This window comes from Natrix helvetica (assembly GCF_964273705.1).
Source record: "Natrix helvetica genome assembly, chromosome: 1".
NCBI lineage: Eukaryota > Metazoa > Chordata > Lepidosauria > Squamata > Natricidae > Natrix > Natrix helvetica.
This window is the reverse complement of record NC_138548.1, coordinates 197,950,477-197,970,363: the sequence shown is the minus strand read 5'-3', so window position 1 is coordinate 197,970,363 and position 19,887 is coordinate 197,950,477. Positions and strand designations below refer to the sequence as shown.

Genomic DNA, 19,887 nt, shown 5'->3' with positions numbered 1-19,887 from the left:
TGGCTTTTAAAAAGGATGAACTCAGTTGAACTCATCTCGCTGCCCTGACAAATGGCTCTGCGTGCCACCTGTGGCACGCATGCCATAGGTTCACCATCACTGAACTATAATGATATGCAGATAACTTACCTGCCATTAGATTATTACAACTTTAGCAATCAAATTCCCATAATGTTATTGCGCTATATCCAAAACATTTGTAGGATTCCATGCAGCCTTAATTGTGCTTGAACTCTGTAACTATTCCTTGCAATCCTTTCCTAGAACTACCTCTGTTCTGTTGCCTAGCCCATGTTTACAGGATGAGAATCCCCCACTTCCTTTCTTGAACCATTTATGGTTTTATTTGCTCAAGAGGTTTATTTCATTTTATTATTTCATTTCAATTTTAGTGTGAGATACACACACACCAGAGATGGGTTTCTGCCGGTTTGCCCTGGATCGGGTGCACTGGTAGTGGTGGCGGCGGGAAGCTTCGCCCACTCAAGACAGTGGACATATCCAACACACCTTCCTTCTATTTTCCTCAGAACAATCACCCTGTGTGGTGGGTTGGGCTGAGAAAGAGTGGTTGACCCAGATTTTCATGGCTAAGATGAGACTTGAACTCATAGTCTCCCACTTTCTAGACTGGTGCCTTAACCACTAGACAACCCATTTCTTTTGTACAGAGATAAAGCATTAAGTCTATAAAGTACCAGTTGAGATTGAACTCTGGTTCCACACATGAAAAAGAACAAACTATGAACTATGGAACCTTCTTCCACTTTTGGTATCTTGGAAGAACCAAGTGATTAATTTTGAGGATATATAGAATATATAGATTCATATAGAATATATATGAAACACAAGAGAACTACATACCATGTATGCTCATTTCTTCTCTTTTCCTTGTCTACATGTTTCCAATTCTTCCCCACAGTCCAGCATCTTCACCAATACTTGACTTATTTGGCATCCCTTTGAATTGGCTTTACTACCAAAAGATTTCACTGGGAAAATTCTGTCTGCCCCTTTGAAAGAGGGCCCAGAAATCTGATCTCACATTAACTGATCTGTCTAAGAAATCATAAGAAAGGATCATATGTGGTTTCAGGAGTATCTGCTGTTAATATGCTGATATCTAGCTATATTTGTCCTTTTATGGCATGCTGAATGTGGATGTCTCAAGATCCTCCCTGTGCTGATTTCTAAAGTGTAAATAACTGGTTATGGAAAAACAAACTGAAGCTAAATTTGGACAAAATGGAGTTTTTCTTGATTCAAAGACTTGACTTCTTTAGATTCCAATACTGATATAGTAGAACAAGAAGCAATGGGTGGAAACTAATCAAGGAGAGAAGCAACTTAGAACTGAGGAGAATGACCGTTGGCTTACCTGAATGGTCTTTCTCTAGGCGCTGCGGGAGTGTCCAAGCACGGGTTAACTTCAGCTTGCTGCCCAAGGACTGAGTTCGAATTTCTTGTAGCTCCGCCCCTTGCTCTCCTCAGAGGCTCAGTTTTAAAAAACGAAGGAATAGTCCAAAGGACCTGTCAATGGCGATAGTCCGGATGTCCAATGGAAGGTACCCCGCGGCCCTTACACAGGGTGGGGTTGGACACTCCCGCAGCGCCTAGAGAAAGACCATTCAGGTAAGCCAACGGTCATTCTCCTAGGCGCTGCTTGGAGTGTCCAAGCACGGGACATGCCAAAGCTATGTTGTCCCAGGGAGGGAAGAATTGTCCACAGCCGCGCGGCTCGCAACAACTCTCCGCAGAACTCTCCTCCCAAAGGCTTCCTCAGCAGAGGCAAAAACGTCCAGTCTGTAATTCTTGATGAAGGGCGACGGGCTCGCCCACGTAGCGGCCCGACAGATGTCTTCGATGGATGCTTGGGTAGCCCATGCAGCCGAGGTTGCGGCACTCCTCGTTGAATGGGCAGTGACACGAGGAGGAGCTGGTCTGCCTTGATGTTCGTAGGCCTTTAGGCACAAATGCTGGGTCCAGCCGCAGGACCACTCTGTCAGAATGGATGACACAGAGGTCGTCTCTGACTGAGTGGGCGGCCAGTTCAGAGATCCTATGTGCCGAAGTGATGGCAATAAGGCAGTCTTTAGAGTCAGGTGGCGCAGTCCAACTGTCCTGAGAGGTTCAAAGGGAGGCTCGGACAGAGAGTGTAACACCACAGACAAATCCCAGGTTGGATACCTGTGGATGGTGGGAGGTGGCAGATTGGTGGCGCCTTTGAGGAAACTACGCACCTGCGGGTGTTTGCTGAGAGGCAGGTGTGAGCCTGTGGATAAGATGGTGGCCAAGGCGGCCATCTGGCGTTTGAGGGTATTGGGCGCCAGGCCCTTGTCAAGGCCCTCCTGCAAAAAGTCCAGGACCTGAGGGACGGTGGCAGATGTAGCGATGACCTGATGTTGGAGGCACCAGCGAGAGAAGGACGACCAGGTGGCTTCATAGATTCTGACCGTCGAAGGGCGCCTGGATGCCTGGATGGTACGGATCACTTTTTCCGAATATGCGCTGAGCCTCAGGATGTCCCCTTCAAGTGCCATATGGCAAGTTGCAGCCACTGGGGCTCTGGATGTTGTACTGCCCCCTGGCTGAGGGATATCTGATCCTGAGGAATGCGCCAATGGTGTGACACAGAGAGGCTGATCAGGTCGGCAAACCAGGATCTCCTCGGCCAGTGAGGAGCTACCAGCAGCACTTCTGCTCCCTCTGACAGGATTTTCCTGATGACATGAGGAATCAGAGGGAGAGGCGGGAAGGCGTACAACAGACCCGGAGGCTAGCGAGACCGAAGAGCATCTGTGCCTTCCGCCCCGGGGCACTGGAACCTCGTGAAGTACCTGGGGAGCTGGGCATTGGTTGGAGACGTGAAGAGGTCGACTCCTGGGAGGCCGAACCTCTGTGACAGCTGACGAAACAACGCCGGGTGAAGGCGCCACTCTGCGTTCTGGATGGTGGTTCTGCTGAGCCAGTCTGCCGTCATGTTGTCCTCTCCCGAGATGTGGTCTGCTCGCAGGGATGTCAGGTGTCTCTCCGCCCACCTTCCCAGGGCCTCCGCCTCCGTCATCAGGGCAAAGGATCTTGTGCCGCCCTGATGATTGATGTACGCCTTCGTGGCGATGTTGTCGGTCAGGATCAGCACATCTCTGTTCTTGACCAGCCGGAGGAAGTGGCGCAGGGCCAGCCTGGTGGCCCGGAGCTCTAGCCAATTTATGTTGTGGGCGAGCTCCGCTGGCGACCACCTGCCCTGGATTACCTGCTGTTGAAGGTGGGCGCCCCACCCGAAGAGACTGGCATCTGTTGTGATGACCAGGCGCTCCGGCTCCTTGAAGTAGCACCCCTTCAGGAGAGCGTCCGACTGCCACCATCGGAGGGAGCGAAGCACCTTGGGGGGTAGGCGCATCACCCGCCTGGAGTTGCTGGCCTTGCGTCTCTGGAACGGTAGCAGGAACCATTGGAGGTCCCGTGTGTGAAGACGTGCCCACGGGACCACCGAGATGCAGGACACCAGTCTCCCCAGAAGTTGGGATAGGGAGACGACCGATGCCGACCCTGTGGAACGGATCTTCCTCACGAGAGACCTGATGTTGTCCACCCTCTCCTGTGTGAGGAAGACCTTGCAGGACTCGGAGTTGATGACTGTGCCGAGGTGCTGGATGCTGCAGGTCAGGGTCAGATGGCTTTTGGCGAGGTTGATGGAGAAACCGTGTTGTTGTAGTACACGGATGGTGGTGTCCAGATCTCTCTGGGCCTGCCCCCTGGACGACGAGTGGATGAGAATGTCGTCCAGGTAGCATTCCAGTCTCACCGGGATGGAGCGGAGATGTGCTGCGATGGTGGCCAGTAGTTTGGTGAAGGTGCGTGGGGCCGACGAGAGTCCGAAGGGAAGGGCTCTGTACTGGAAGTGCTGGTTGGCAAACTGGAATCTCAGGAACCTGCAATGTGCCGGGTGGATTGGGACGTGCAGGTACGCCTCCTTCAGATCTATTGAGGTCAGGAGGTCGTTCTGCCTGACGCAGCCCAGGATGGTCTGAAGGGACTGCATCTTGAAGCGTTTGTACTCCAGATGCGTATTGAGTCTCTTGAGATCCAGTATTGCCCTCACTCCTCCCGATGACTTGGGGACTAGGAACAGGATGGAGTAAAAGCCTGTGCCTTCCTGACCTTCGGGCACCTTCTCTATGGCCGCTATCTCTAACAGATGGTCTATCTCCGCCCTCATGAGTTGGAATTTGAGGGGGGGTTTGGGAATGGGGCAGTGGACAAAGGTCCGCGGAAGGAAGGATAGGAAGTCTAGGGTCAACCCGTAACGGACCGTGTTCAGGATCCAGGTGTCCGTCGTGGTCTCCTCCCACTGGGCAGCATAGAGTTGGAGACGGCCGCCAATGGGAGGATCCCTGTAACGGTCACTTCTGTTTCCGGAAGGACCAATTGGAGTACCCCCCACGGAATGGTCTACGGTAGCCCTGCTGTTTATTCTTGTCCCTGTAGGATGATTTATCCTGGGGACGATCTTGGGACTGGGCGTAGGGACGGCTGGTACCCCCTGAAGAGGTAGAGGGCTCTGAGCCACGAAAGGAATTTCTGCGAAATGGCTGGCCCCTGCGGTCCGGTTTCTTTGTCATGGCGGGCAAGATATTGCGCTTGCCCTTGGACTCGATTAAAAATGAGTCCAAAGCCTCTCCAAATAGCTTGCCTCCCTTAAAGGGCGCGGAAGCGAGCTTCCACTTCGCCTTTACGTCCGCCTGCCAGTGGCGGAGCCACAGCAGACGGCATGAGGTTACATTAGAGGCTAAGGCTCTGGAGGAGAATTTGGTAGCCGCAAGCGAGGCGTCGGCCGAATACTCCACGGCCGCTATTATCTTATTAACATCCTGCCTCGTTCTAGTGTCCCCTGCTGGAAGGCTGGCCAACAATTTGCAGAGCAAGAATAGGGCCGCCCTGCCGAAATAAGAGGAGGAGGATGAGGCCCTCATGGCCCATGCAGTGGCCAGGTGGGTCTTGTGGGCAGCTCCGCCCTTTTATCCTCCGCTTTAAGGCCTTCCAGTAGGTCAGCCGGGAGAGCCGAGGTAGAGGTGAGGGATACAATTGGGTCATCCACCTGAGGAAGCTTTAATAGGTCTTCGAGGGGGCCCTCCATGGTAAAGAGCTTTTTATCAGTTCCACTGGGATTGGCCATGGAACCTGGTTGAGCCCATTGTCGCTGGATGATGTCCAGAAACAGTTGGGGGGCAGGAACCAAATCAATGGGAGGGGGAACTTCTTTAAAGAGCCCCGCGCCCGGATCCTGAGGACCGATGGTGTCCTTGCCACCTTGGTCAGAGGTGGGTTTATCTGCCGGAGGGAGCCCCATTTGAGGACCTCCGGCACGGGCCTTGGTCAGAATGGCTCTAAACATGGAGGGGTTGAAGAGACCAGAGGTGGAAGGGGCCTCTGGGGTGGGATTTTCGTCCTCTGAAAGGACCGGGGCCTCCTGCTCAACCTCCTCACAGTCAGACACCTCACTGATGGCAGTGGGTGTGGGAGAGACCTCTCTAGCCAGAGGGGCCTGGGGTCTCACAGATCTGCCCTTGCTGGGAATAGCAGACATAAGGGGCAACTTGGAGACCAACTGCTGCATGCCATCAGAAATACCCTGAGCGATGGCGCGCTCCACCACCCCTTGCATGGCCTTGGACAGGTGTGGTTCCTGCATCTGGAGGAGGGTTGGGCCAGCCTGGGAGGGGGCCAGGGAACCCTCCCCATCCAGGGAATCTGCCTCATCCAGGGAATCCTCAACCAGGGAATGGCTGGGGGAACCAAGGGAGGCCCTAGAGGGATTGGGAGAAAACCCAAAATCTTCCTCAGCTGGCAAGGGAATGGATTCAGCTTGTTGGAGGGAGGGGGCAGGAATTATTGCCCCTTCCTCTCTGGGTGAGGGTGCAGAAGGCTGCTGCTGTTGAGCTGACTGGGCCCTTTGGAACTGCTTCTCAAAAGCCTTTTGGTGCCTTTCAGCCATTTTCTCTGCGGCCTTGGAGGTCTTCTCAACCTTGGGGCGCTTCCCCTTGGCTGGGCACCCCACCCCATCACCTTTGGCAGCAGGGTTGGGCCTGCTGCGTTTGCTGGTGGTAGGACCAGCCTGAGGATCCACTTGCTTCTCCATCAGATCTTGGGTGAAGGTCAGACGAGATGAGGCCTTGCCTGTTTGCTGTGCTCGAGGCCTGTAGAAGCTGAGGCAAGTGGGGCTGGTCTATGGCGCTGGCTAGAAGGCCGGGTGCCTGCAGATCTGCGCTGATAGGCAAGAGTGAATGGTCTGGTAGACTCAAAAGAACCCTTGCAGCCGCTTAGGAGGTTTAGAGAGGAAGGGGAGCCTGTCAGGAGACCCAGAACAAGGCCCGAAGTTAAGGAATCCTCTCAGCGGCGATCTGCAGTGAGCAGGCTGCGCAACAAAGGCAAAAGCCCGGGAGAAAATCGCGCCAATTTTTGAAATCCAAAATGGCGGCTGCGCGCGTTTTTCGCGCCTGGAACGACCCCGGGGGAGAAATTGGAAGCCTAATGCCTCCCTGGCGTCCCTAACTGCCTACCTGACCCCACTCTGGTCGTTGGGAGAGTCCAAACGACCCCCCCGAGGAGCGGCTGCGATCGTGGAAAACGAAGGCAAGCCATGCTGCAGGCAGCCTGCCTCGTGCGTCTCAGTCTTTTATTTAAAGCGACAGGAGGAAGAACATAACAAACGCTAAGGAATTGTCTAACTATACTCAAAAAAAACAAAAAAGGAGCTACACTATGCTATCTAGAGGGTCCAGTTTGCTGCACAAGGACTGGAGCACCCCAAAAAGCATCCTGTAGGGCGACTGAGTTTTTTAAAACTGAGCCTCTGAGGAGAGCAAGGGGCGGAGCTACAAGAAATTCGAACTCAGTCCTTGGGCAGCAAGCTGAAGTTAACCCGTGCTTGGACACTCCAAGCAGCGCCTAGGAGAAATTTCCTGACAGTTAGAACAATTAATCAGTGGAACAGCTTTCCTCCAGAAGTTGTGAATGCCCCAACACTGGAAGTCTTTAAGAAGATGTTGGATAGCCATTTGTCTGAAATGGTATAGGGTTTCCTGCCTAGGCAGGGGGTTGGACTAGAAGACCTCCAAGGTCCCTCCCAACTCTGCTATTGTATTGTATTGTATTGATATGCTTAACATGCCAATAAAAGATTAGCTTACAGCTAATTTTGCTTTTCCACAGTGGAGCCCAGTCTATGGAACTACTTGCAATTGGAGCTGAAGCTGTTCCTTGCATTGCTACAGTTCTGAAAAAGTCTCAATGTTTCCTTTTATTTAAGTTTTTCATATATGTTAATGAATTGTAAGCATGTTTTTAATCATGTAATATTTGGCTTTTATTGATCATGTTTGAAATGCAAAGGCATGGTTTAAATACACATTCTTTGAATGTTTGGCAAATGCTGTTATTCTAGTCTCCAAGCACTTTTCTCTTTTGTGGCTGGTACATGTCTATATTAAATATTAAACTCAATGGTTGTTGAACTAATACTCCCAGTTTAACTTTAACTGTTCCTCTTTCTGTTTATATGTATCTACTCTGAATGCATTCCATGCCGCTGGCAAAATTACATTCCAGCATCCATCTGTACACATGTAAATTTGAATGGAACTGTGAATGAATGATCTGTTGTAACATTCCTAATTTTAAAAAACTTCAGAAGGGGAATTGAAGATATTTTCCCAGTTTAGTAGATATAACAAAATAAAAGCTCTCCTGGATCTAACCCAAAGGCTTCATTTAGTCCAGCATCCTGTCCCAATGCAGGCAGCTTCAAATGTTCAGTGGAATTATTTACTTCATCTGTATTGATCACAGTGACATTTTCTTCTTTGCCCTCAAATACCAGGCAAAGAAGATCCAGCAAGCAACTTACCTTCAGAATAAATATACTGAGTTATGTCCTCTACTTGCAGCTCATTTTCACCTGACCTGCAACAAAAAGACTTTGTGAATACTGGCTCTTAGGAGACACATGAATTGTTGATATGATCCCCAAGATAAATAGGTATCAAATATGTATTGCACAATATGCACTTCTGATGCAGTTTGTGTTCTCTGCGATTTAAAGTTTTCTTATCAATCAACTTTATAAAAGCATTGATGATGTTGTATTTCATGTGCTAAAGGACATATTGGGAATATAGAATGGGACTGGTATGCACAAGTTCCTGATAATGAAGAACATGGACAAATGTACTTAAATTCATTGCTTAAACATATTAGACCACAGAATATTTCCTTCTATATTTCATTGGGAGATTTGAACTCAGTTGGGACTCTTTAATAGGAGTTCAGGAAATGCTTCTGAACATGTGTAGAGTACTAAAAGAAGTAATTAGCAGTAGGTCCCATTCAAAGAACAGCTATGAATAAATACGAACATACATTCATCATATTAATATATATGCAATTCTATCTATACTATATCTCTCTTCTATTTAAACAATGGCTTCACAAGAGAGACAGGCAAGAGGGAGAAAACAAGTAGTTCCTTAGTTTCTTAAACATAAGAGTCTTACTTTACTACCTATAGGCCGGATGACACAGTATGAAAGAAACCTTCCCCTTACCCACAGAGGTCCTTGAAAGTTTGTGAACCCATTTGAATTGTTAATATTTTTGCATCACTGTATCTCTTGCCATTAACTTTAATGGTCCAAAGGTTCATAGATGGGAAGAGATAATGCAATCTCCCCTTCTCATCATCTGGAACACACATTCACTATTTCTGTCCTGTTTGTATAACTTGTGTGGTTGTGGCTTGGTTGGCACATTAGCAATCATTTGTTTTACAGGATAGTACTGTAATCCTTGCTCTTGTATATCCTGTTTGTAGTGTCAAGGACTATCTGTACCCTTATATATAACTTCCACTGCTGTACCCAAATTTGGTCTAGTTATTGTTGACATATATGAGTTTTCCAAGTGCCTTCCATATTTACTGTTATCAGATAAGGGTTGCTCTTCTTCCTTTAGGAATTTAGCCTCCACAGGTTGATGGCTGAATTGGTCACTGAGCCGTAGACATTTTAAAACGACCATAATTTTCTGTTTCTATCAGAAGAAATATTTTTCTTACTCATCTTTTTCAAACTATAACAGGAAATGCTAACAAGCTCTTCCCTGGCCAAGTCTTTCTGAATCTTCTTATTGTGTTTATCCTCATTAAAAGTTATTAAACCATCAATGTTAATTCAGGATAAAGGTCTCTTTATTACTTATAAATCTCAAGTTTAGACAGGATCAGCCTTGCTTTGTTCAAATCCTTCCTTAAACAACATTTGGTTTAGTTTCTCATTTCAGGCACTGACAGCCTGCTTTAGTTCATAAATGCTTTTCTGTAGATTGCTCATCAGGTTCTGAAAGAATTTCTGGGGGCTGTTCCATATGAATCTCTAATTCTCCCTGTAAGTCTTTTAGACCCAGTTGGCCCCAACCGTGCTTCTCCTGCAGCATCCTGACTAAAGTCACTCTGTGAGTGAGATGGGAGGTATCTAAATTTGACAAATAAAAATAAATAAATAAACTATGCTTCATAACAGAGGCAAAGTTCATCATAGTCCTCTCCCTTGTTTGGGATTATCCCTAGTCCAACCATCTGGCTTTGTAGTGGTATACTTCTCCATTTGGTCTTGAAGCCTCATCTGCATTTTGTTGGTTTTGTTCTGGCAGGTATTTTTTATTTTTATTTTATCCTGCCTTTATTATTTTTATAGATAACTCAAGACAGCAAATTACAATAGATGTAATTAATACATTTGTACATTAGACTTAGATGAGGGAATAGAAGGGGAACTCATCAAATCTGCAGATGATACCAAGCTGGCAGGAATAGCTAACACCCTAGATGATAGGCTCCAGATCCAGATGGATCTTGACAGACTTGAACACTGGGCCCTAACTAACAAAATGAAATTCAGTGTAGCGAAAAGTAAATTCTTACTCTTAGGCAAGAAAAAATGAAAGTACATATATGGACTGGGTGAAATCAGGCTTAATAGCAGTAACAATAAGAGGGATCTTGGAGTCTAAATGGACAACCAATTAAACATGAGCCAACAGTGTGCAGCCAAAAAAGCCAATGCAATCCTAACTTGCATTAACAGAGAGATTCAATCAAGATCACGTGAGGTACTAATGCCACTCTATAAGACCTTAGTAAGACCACACCTGGAATACTGCATCCAGTTTTGGTCACACTATTAAAAAAGATGTTGAGACTCTAGAAAAAGTGGAGAGAAGAGCAACAAAGATGATTAGGGGACTGGAGGCTAAAACATATGAAGAACGGTTGCAGGAACTAAGGCATGGCTAGTCTAGTGAAGAGAAGGACCAGGGGAGACATGATAGTGGTGTTCTAATATTTGAGGGGCTGCCACAGAGAGGAGTGGGGGGTCAAGCTATTTTTCAAGGCACCCGAAGGCCAGACAAGGAATAATGAATGGAATCTGATCAAGGAGAGATTCAGCCTAGAAATAAGGAGAAATTTTGTGACAGTGAGAAGAATCAACCATTGGAACTGCTTGCCTTCGGAAGTTGTGGGAGCTTCATCACTGGAAGCTTTCAAGAAGAGACTGGACAACCATCTGTCAGAAATGGTGTCGGGTCTCCTGCTTGGGTGGGGGTTGGACTAGATGACCTTCAAGTTCCCTTCCAACTCTGTTATTCTATTCTATTCGGTTCTGTTCTACATAATACTCCTTCCTCCTCCTATTTTCCCCACCACCACCACCACGTAATATGGGTTGAACTGAGAGAAAGTAACTGGCTCAAAAGCACTCAGCTAGCTTTCATGCTAAGGCAGGACTAGAACTCATGGTCTCCTGGTTTCTAGTCCGGTGCTTTAACCATTAGACCAAACTGGCTCTTGTTACTAATTGTTATTTATCTAGTTGCCAAATGTTATTTTTGATAAGAAATTCCATCTCTTCACTTACTTTCCAGTTCCCAATTTCATTTCATTTTAGGTAGCCCCCAAGTCTTTACCTCTTCATTTCTTTTCCCTTGGCCATAAGTAACAGTTTATCTGGGAGGAGGGGCATCTCTCTTTGTTAGATATCTCTGAACTGCATCTCAACTAGTGGTGAAACAGGCTGTAGTGCTGGTTTGAAACCACAGGCAAGGAATAATTGTGGTAGTATTGCATACTAGTAGCTGCTAAGTGCCATCTTGCCATCTTAAATAGCACATTGTTTTTCATTAAGAAGATGGAACAAGCAGAGTTTTTATAGGTACGTTTCTTTAATTAGTCCCAAACCTCACTCACGGTTGTCAGTTCCTTGATACGAATAATTGTGGTAGTATTGCATACTAGTAGCTGCTAAGTTCAAATTGCCAGCTGGCTTTACTTTCTCATTAAAGTTAATCACATTTATTATTTTAAGCCTTCTAGTGGACAGATCTAGGATCCCTGTATTCTTTTGTGTCAGCTGTATACCCATCCTTGTTCAACTGTACTTCAATTTCCTTCTTTTCTCTTTAGAAATATAACCACATACTGTAGATCCAGACATTCTATTATTATTTAAACCAAATTTTCTGTTGAACCATAGCTAACGAACTAGCCAGTTTGCAAGATAGCAGAAATAGTTTTCTTCCTGCCATTTCTGATCCAGGCCTTAGTAAACTAGCATGCTGCTATAGAGAATGATACTTTCTGTTGATCCATTTTGTTCTTGTGCAAAGGGAACAGAAGTCTTATGAATAATCCCATTTTCCTTTAAATAATTAGGTATATGTTCACTCAAAATTCAGTTGTTATAAGAGCATAAATTGTCTTTCTTTCAATAGCACTTAGAATTATATTATCACTTCACAGTGCTTTTACAGCCCTCTCCAAGCGGTTTACAGAATCAGCATATTGCCCCCAACAATCTGGGTCCTCATTTTACTGACCTCAGAAGGATGGAAGGCTGAGTCAACCCTGAGTCAGTAAGAATTGAACTGCCAAACTTCTGGAAGCGGCAGTCAGCAGAAGTAGCCTGCAGTATTGCATTCTAACCACTATGTCACCATGGCTCAAAAGTGTTTTCTATATAAACCAGAAATTGTCTAGATTGGTGGTACTTCATCCTTATTGCCTATCAGATAGAAACAGCAAAAACAAGGTATTTCATCAAAGAAAATTACAAAGTCCCAGTTTCCTCCATTTGACTCAGTGGGAAGGAAAGAGAGGTCAGTGTAGATTTGCTTATTCAGAATACTGCTTAGGTGCACCATTTCCTGTGCTTTCAGTATTTTTTCTTATGTGTGATTCAAAGACATTTACTAAATAAATGTACAGAGCAGCATAGCTTGGCATATTTGTTATGCATGATTTCAAAACTGATGGTCAATTCCTCCTTTTGTATCTGCCTGATTTGCTCTATATTCTGTTCTAGTTTTCTATGCCAAGATTCAGTGCAATTTCCCTTGCCTCCTTTTCAAGCTCAGTTGGTTGCCTCTTATCAGAGAATTACTCTGAAAAGTTTAGATTCTAACAATATTCCTTTCAACAACAGATCCTCATCTCTTGTTCTTATTGAGCAATTTCCATCAGCAAATTAAACTCTATGTATCTTTCTGACTGCATAATTAACACTCAATCATTTGGAGCTCAAATCTGGAGAGTACAGTGCAACGTGTAAAGCAATTGTCTTTTCATCAGTCTACATTTTATTAGCCTCCCTAATCTCTTGTGAGCTTATTTGCTGTCTGTTTATTCCTGTATCTGCCCCTTACAGCTTGTTTCAAGAGTCACAAAAAATCCTTATTTTAAAACATATAGTTGCTCCTCTATGCAAGTAAACTGAATTGAGACTACTCTGAATTTTTTTTGCTTACTCTGAACAATTCTTTCACAGAATGCATTATTCTTTGCCCTTTGGGTTTAGTTCTGTTCTCTTCTTCACCCTTTTCCCATCCTGATCATTTTTCCTTCTTTTGAGAGAAAAACCCTTGATATTGGCTTGAACTATCTCCATTCACATCTTTAAAGCGCTGGGAAGACCCTTTAAACCAGAGGTGTCAAACTCGTGGTGTCACATTGACTTCATGTGACGTATTGCGACTTTTTCCCCTTTGTTAAAAAGGGGACGGGCGTGGCCAGCGCATGATGCATCCGGCACCTGGGCCGTGATTTTGATACCCTTGCTTTAGAGCCTTTTCAGGTAAAACACCCTCAACTGTAATCTGCTGTTGCAAATAAAGCTGGATTTTTCTCCAGTTTTCAAATTATTTCAAATAATGTCTCTTATTAGGGATTCCTGCACTCTATTTTGGATATTATCTGATCCAAAGCAGGTTTTCCTATTGCTTGCTTCAACATATTAAAACATTGGGACATAAACATCACAAGGAAAGCAACTTCTATATTACTTCACCTTGCAATACACATTATTTTAAAACAGTTTTGCTTGGATCAAGCATTTGGTTCACATAGTCTGAGATGCTTGTGCCATCTTGCCATCTTAAATAGCACATTGTTTTTCATTAAGAAGATGGAACAAGCAGAGTTTTTATAGGTAAGTTTCTTTAATTAGTCCCAAACCTCACTCACGGTTGTCAGTTCCTTGATACGAATAAGCATATCATTATTTCCATTTATAGAAATATGTACTCAGGCTTTTCTGTTCCTGGCTTCTCAGGATCTTTGCCTCTTATTTTGGGTTTCCAGAACTTGCCATTTCCCAAAGGTTCCCAAGAAGAATTCTATACAGGAAACTATTTTTTCCCAATCCTGGCTTTTGAAATTTAAAGTAAAGTAAGAGGTATGTTATCTCATTCAGCTGCATTTTGCAGCTGCTTGCCAAGTGTCAAAATTGAAAAGATCAACTGAAAATCCTAACTGGGCATTATGCCACCCTAGTCCTGGGATTTCTGCACTTATTTTGGTAATCCTTAACTCCAGATTACCTATTAGTTCATAGTTTAGAAGCTGGTCTCAACCCGTAATCCTGTTTGAAGTCAGCATTACCCCTTGTTAGAAGATGTGCTCCTGAACATATGCAGAGTACTAAACAATACTGAGCAGAAGGTCTCATTTGCAATGAAGAATGCTCATAATATATTTGACTTGGATGCAGAATATAGATTTAGCCCCCTAGCAGTGAACAGATATAGCATTTGAAATACAAGATAGATTTCTCAATACATAGGATAAGAAAACTGCACTTTTATCCAAACTACATGTTGAAAAAAGAGAGAAGAAATGCCCATGTCTCTTAAACATAGAGACCAATAATAGGCTAGTGAGAGAAAGACATATGGAGAGTACATAAAACACTTCCCTCACATCTATGAGAATTGAATGAAATGTACTATCTTCAATGTTGTATATCACCAATAGATGGCAGTCCTGATGTGATAGAAGCTGTAACATGTTCTTTAGCATCTGTTCTTTCATTTCTTGGTGAAAATTTGCTGTGAAAAAAAGGTGAGTTGCTGTGAAAAAAGTTGCACTGCTATTCTTTATGAAAGGGAAGTTGCAGTGGGTACACATTGGTGTACTTTTAGCAGCATGCTGTGATTGAATTGACTGCTGAAGAAATCTCTCCAACTGAAATTCACCACCAAATGTAGGTTATTTAGGGTGATATCATGAATACTGTGCATTGAGGCACAAAAATATATATTTAAAGCAATGAACTGGGAAGAGCTGGTGTGTATGATCAAGAATGAAGTGGAGAACATGTGATAGCAATCAACTAATTTCATAGAAGAAATACTTGAAGAACTGACTAGGAAAAATGAGAAGATAATTCTAAGGGAAACTGCTGACAAGTTTGGCATTTCACAGAAATTTGTGGGTCATATTACAGATGTTCTTTCATAACAGAAAGTTTTCGCAAGATGATTCCTTGCATGCTGAATGCAAAGATAAAAGCTTCAAATGTTGAAATTTGTCAACAATTGTTACTATACAATAAGAATGAAGGTGAAGAAGTTGTTTCCTTCATTGTGACAGCCAATGAAACATAGGGGTCATTGTTGTGATCAAAAACAAAGTATCAGTATGTGGTTCAACTTCACAAATCTGCACATGAAACAAAAATTCAAACTGAAAGGGTTTTTAGGATGCAGATGGTATTATTTACATGAATTTTACTGAACCTGGCACAAGTAGCGACTCAGAGCATAACACTCAAAACTTTAAAACAAAATTAAACACAAGAAGAAATTTTGCTGCAACTTGACTAGGCTTCAAACCTGATAAGCCATCCAAGAGGCAATTGTGAAGTTGCATATCGCTATCTTACTCTATCTGTCATAGGGTCCACACTTGGTACTATGCAATTTCCATCTTTTCCTGAAATTAAAAAGATACCTTCATGGGCATCTGTTTGATTTAAATAAAGATGTAGAAAGAACCTGACTGAAAAGACAAAGTATGGAGTTCTGTCATAATGATTTTAAAAAGTTTGCCCATCATTGATAGAAGTCTTCAGCAAATGGAGATGATTTGGGGGGGGGGGGGAATACAGGGTACAAAAAAGCTCATTTCAAGGTTTATTTTCCTGTTTCATTTCTTTAAAATATCCCTATTTAAACTAATAGCAATAGCACTTAGACTTATATACCGCTTCACAGTGCTTTATGGCCCTGTCTAAGGGGTTTACAGAGTCAGTCTATTGCCCCCAACAATCTGGCTCCTCATTTTATGATCTTGGAGGGATGGAAGGCTGAGTTGACTTTGAGCCAGTGAGAATTGAACTGCCGAGTGGTTGGCAGCCAGCAGAAACAGCTTGCAGTACTGCATTCTAACCACTGCACCACTATGGCTGATATTATGGAAATGGAAGAATTGCTTTTCATTCAAGTCTCCATTTGCCTTAATGGTCATCAGTTCTCTTAAATGCAAAGAAATAATGTAAAAAAATTCAAACTCTGGATGTTCCTGCAGCACTCAACCAAAAACATGGAAATCAACTGTCACAATGAAATTGTGATTTGTGGTCAATACAAAAAAGACTCTACCTTCAGCATGTGAGAATGTGATTTGTACAATGTTGAAAAACACAGCTTTACCAAAAGGCCACCGTGGCAATATATGAGTAACGACATTAAGTCAGGAGATAGAATCCTCTCCCCTGCAACCTTTGCTTTTTCTTTTATTTTTAAAACTATGTTTTACTTATTACAGAAACTGCAAATGAAACTGCTGCTAAAACTAAGAGATCGACAGAAATCCAAAGCAAAGCTCTGAAGCTGGCATATTTGCATACTTCCCCCAGATTGTAATTATGTCACACAGCCTTCATAGGTTTCATACTGTGGTTTGTGGTAAAAGACACAGGTCTCATGTGTCTGTGCAAACATTTTGCAAACATTTCTTGCTTCTGATTTAACCTATAAAAACTGGAATCAGAAGCTGTGAGCCTCTATACAGAAGAGAAGCAGGTTACTTCAAAGCCGTGGAAAGTGGTTTGAAGTATGTTAGGTAAATTTAGGATGACCCAAACTGAGGACAACGTCCCTCCATAGAAAAAAATATACAGTCAAAAATCCGGGTTTGTTATATCATTATCTCTGAAGGGCTGAGCAGTAAATGGGATTGAACTGGTGATCTCTGTTTAGAAAAGTTGAGTGTGGGCTGGAGTCACTTGCCCTTCTTGGTACCTGGCTCCCCTCCAGATGGGATACTATATGTATGAATGTGAGTAGTAAACTGGTCCCGCTGAACCACACTTTTGGATGCTGAATGATTTGCTGAAGCATTCAGGTGCCAGATACAGTCAGGTATTTTGGATGTGTGTCATTGGTCGTTGCCCCCAAACGCCCACTGGTCACAGCACACACACAAACACACACACAGCCATATGCTTCCCCACCACTGATGTTCAGAAAGTGATTGAAAATTCAGCTGTTCTCTCAGGGCTTGGGACAGAGTACTGATTGAGACCCTGTTGTTTACCTTCTGGATGCTTATGGTGTTTTTTAAAAAATTTAAGTCATCTAGAATCATCTGGAATTGGCAGCCACTAGACTGTGTTAAATAAATAAACACCACTCTCGTTTGGAATACTGCAAATCCCCTTTTCAAGGAAAAAGGAGGGTTGGAGGGGGATAGGAATTATGAGGAAGAAAATAGACAGTAACATTACAGTAGTGATGGGTATGAAATAGGGCAGGGGTGTCCAAACTTGGGAACTTTAAGACTTGTGGACTTCAACTCCCAGAATTCCCCAGCCAGCCATGCTGGCTGGGGAATTCTGGGAGTTGAAGTCCACAAGTCTTAAAGTTCCCAAGTTTGGACACCCCTGAAATAGGGTAAGAGAGAGAGTGGGGTGCTCTCAGGGAAAGAGCAGTCATAATGCTTGGTTGCAGGGCAGTGTTCTAGCCCCCTGTACTTAGCCCCGAGGCCTAGTCACCAGAATTTCACTGGCTCTGGCCTCCAGCTGCTGTTACATAATACAAGGCCAGCCTGTAATAATGCCTGCCTCGTTCATTTATTTTCTTTATTTATATAATAATGCCTACCTCTTTCATGATTTTACCCATGATATCAATACCAGTTTTGGTAAGGCATACCAGGTTGGTCTTCTCATCGTCTTTCCATTGGATGAGAAAACCCATCTGATATGCATCACTAAAGCTGACCTGGTAGAGAAAAGAGGTCCTCTTTTGGAAATATTCCCATCTGGATTTGGCATCAGGGTGTAGCGGCAGAAAATGGCTACTGTCATCCAAAAAGATTGGTGGGCTTCCGGGGATACTGCCCCAGAGACAATGATAGTGAGATCCTGTTTGTGAAGTGAACCTTAACGCCGAGTTGGGTAACTTCAAATGTATTAGTGCAGAGTAGTACAAAGAAGAAAGTATATGACAACTGTTTATAAACACGTCAGCTTAGTCTGGAAAGGTAGGAGGAGGTCAGGAAGAAACTTATCATTAACTCTCTTTGGTATAAGAGGGAGGGGGGTAAAAAACTCTTGTCAGGCCTTCACAATTCTGTTATTATAATCCATGTCCTTGAAGTAGCATTCTAGTAGTTCTTGCAATGTCTCTTTCCTAATCTTATTTACCTCAAAAGACCACTTTACTTGCCTACCTGAGCTACTCAATGCTATGGCCAAGTTTTACCCAGAGTTTCCTAGACCTATGATTCTAGGGAACTTCAAACTCTCTTCTCTGGGCTCAAAACCAGAGATAACTTGGAAAGTCATAGATTAAATCTAGGTTATTGATGACCTAGATCACATACTAGATTGGGTTTTCTCTTGGAATTGTAGTAACATGATATAGAGCTGTGAATGTTGTCATCAGTCCCTTGTCAGTCACTCCCTGCTGACCTTCAAATTGATGCAAGGAGAAAGTACCTATTTGGCCAGGGTGGCCACCCAGGCACTTGATGGGGGCTGTGGGGGTCCAGGCAGTGGGGTTGTCCCTGAAGCTTTGTTGCACAGCTCAACTGAGGCCTTAATCATTGTTTAGAATGAGCAGAAGACAATGGTCGTGGATCAGATTATGCCTATATAGATTCGGTCATGACTAAGATCCAAAATGTGGGCAAATTGGGCCAGCCAGTGCTACATCATGGTAAGCAGTATTGCAGGCTAATTCTGCCAACGGCCAGCAGTTCGATCCTGATAGAGCTCAAGGTTAATTCAGCCTTCTCTGGAGAGGCGTGACTGGAGGGAGGGGGATTTCCCCCCCCTCGGACAGGCGGCTTTAAAACCTTTTGCTCTCGGCCCCAGAGGAGGAAGGGAGAGAGCCAACTAATGATTTCACGCCCATAACAAAGGCGGATTTTGGATTTTAACCTTATAAATGAGGTGATGATCTGAAAATTTTGGAAACTTTGGAAACTTTCTATTATGCCTCTAAACCCCGAAGGTGGCAGGGCAAGATGGCACATTTCCGTTGTCTTTATAAACATTGAAAATTGACTCCACCTATAGAAGTTCAGGCTTCCTGTCTTTGTCCTCCGTGACACTCAGACAAATCTCCTGTTGAATTGCATCTCCCTGGAACAAAGGACTTTTTTACTCTACTGCCAGAAGCAATTAGAATAATTTCCTCTCTACTTGGACCCCTAGCCTCCTGAAGTCTCTCGGCGGTTTTCCTCCTTAATTTCCTCTCTGTATTGACTTTGAACTTTTACTGCTCAATATAATGCCACCTAAAAGACCACCCCCGGGGAAGCCAGGCTTTGCTGTCTCCGCCCCCACATCTACAGTTTCAAGTCCGAGCGGACAACAAACGTTAACATAATTGATGCAGCCCAAACCTGCTGAGACGGACTTTCAACAGATGTTCCAACAAATTTTAAAGGGACAGGAGGACATAAAAAGTGAACTAAAGGAAATGAGAGAGCAGCTGAAAGTGAACCAAGACCAGACGAGTAAAAATACACAGAGACTGGATCTTTTGGAGGGAGGGACGGCTGAGATGAGGGGGGAGGTGCGAGGGGTGCAGAAGGGGAACCAGGAGATTGAAATCCACCAAATGAAAACAGAATTTGAAAGAACGTCCTTTTTTCTCAGGTTCCAAAATGTAGTGGAGGCAGATGATGAAGATTTAAGGGACATCATGACAAACATCTTGGCTGAATATATACAGAAAGAAAAACAACAGATGGGGTGGGAACTGGATCTGGTTTATAGAGTAAACTCAGCATATGCTAGAACACATAATGTTCCCAGGGAGGTACATGTTAAATTTCTCAGAAAGACCACAAGAGATGAGATTCTGAGTGCAGAAAGAGGGCAAGTGTTGAAATATCAGGATAGAGAAATAACCATTCTGAAACAGATCCCCAAGAAAGTCAGAGAGAAAAGAAAAAATTATTCGCAATTAGCGAAGAAGCTTTACCAGAAAGGGGTATGGTTTAGATGGTTGATGCCTGAAGGTATGTTAATTTTCTGGGAGGATACT

General features: G+C 44.1%; 1 protein-coding gene across 1 annotated transcript in view; it reads right to left on the bottom strand.

The window, feature by feature from the left end:
* The window catches only part of PPP1R3F (protein phosphatase 1 regulatory subunit 3F), a 44,564-nt gene that overhangs the window by 12,905 nt on the left and 11,772 nt on the right, over positions 1-19,887 (bottom strand). Inside the window, exon 2 of the mRNA XM_081950610.1 lies at positions 7,907-7,962. Within this exon, the coding sequence (XP_081806736.1) occupies positions 7,907-7,962 (56 nt within the window). The remainder of the gene's footprint in view (positions 1-7,906; positions 7,963-19,887) is intronic.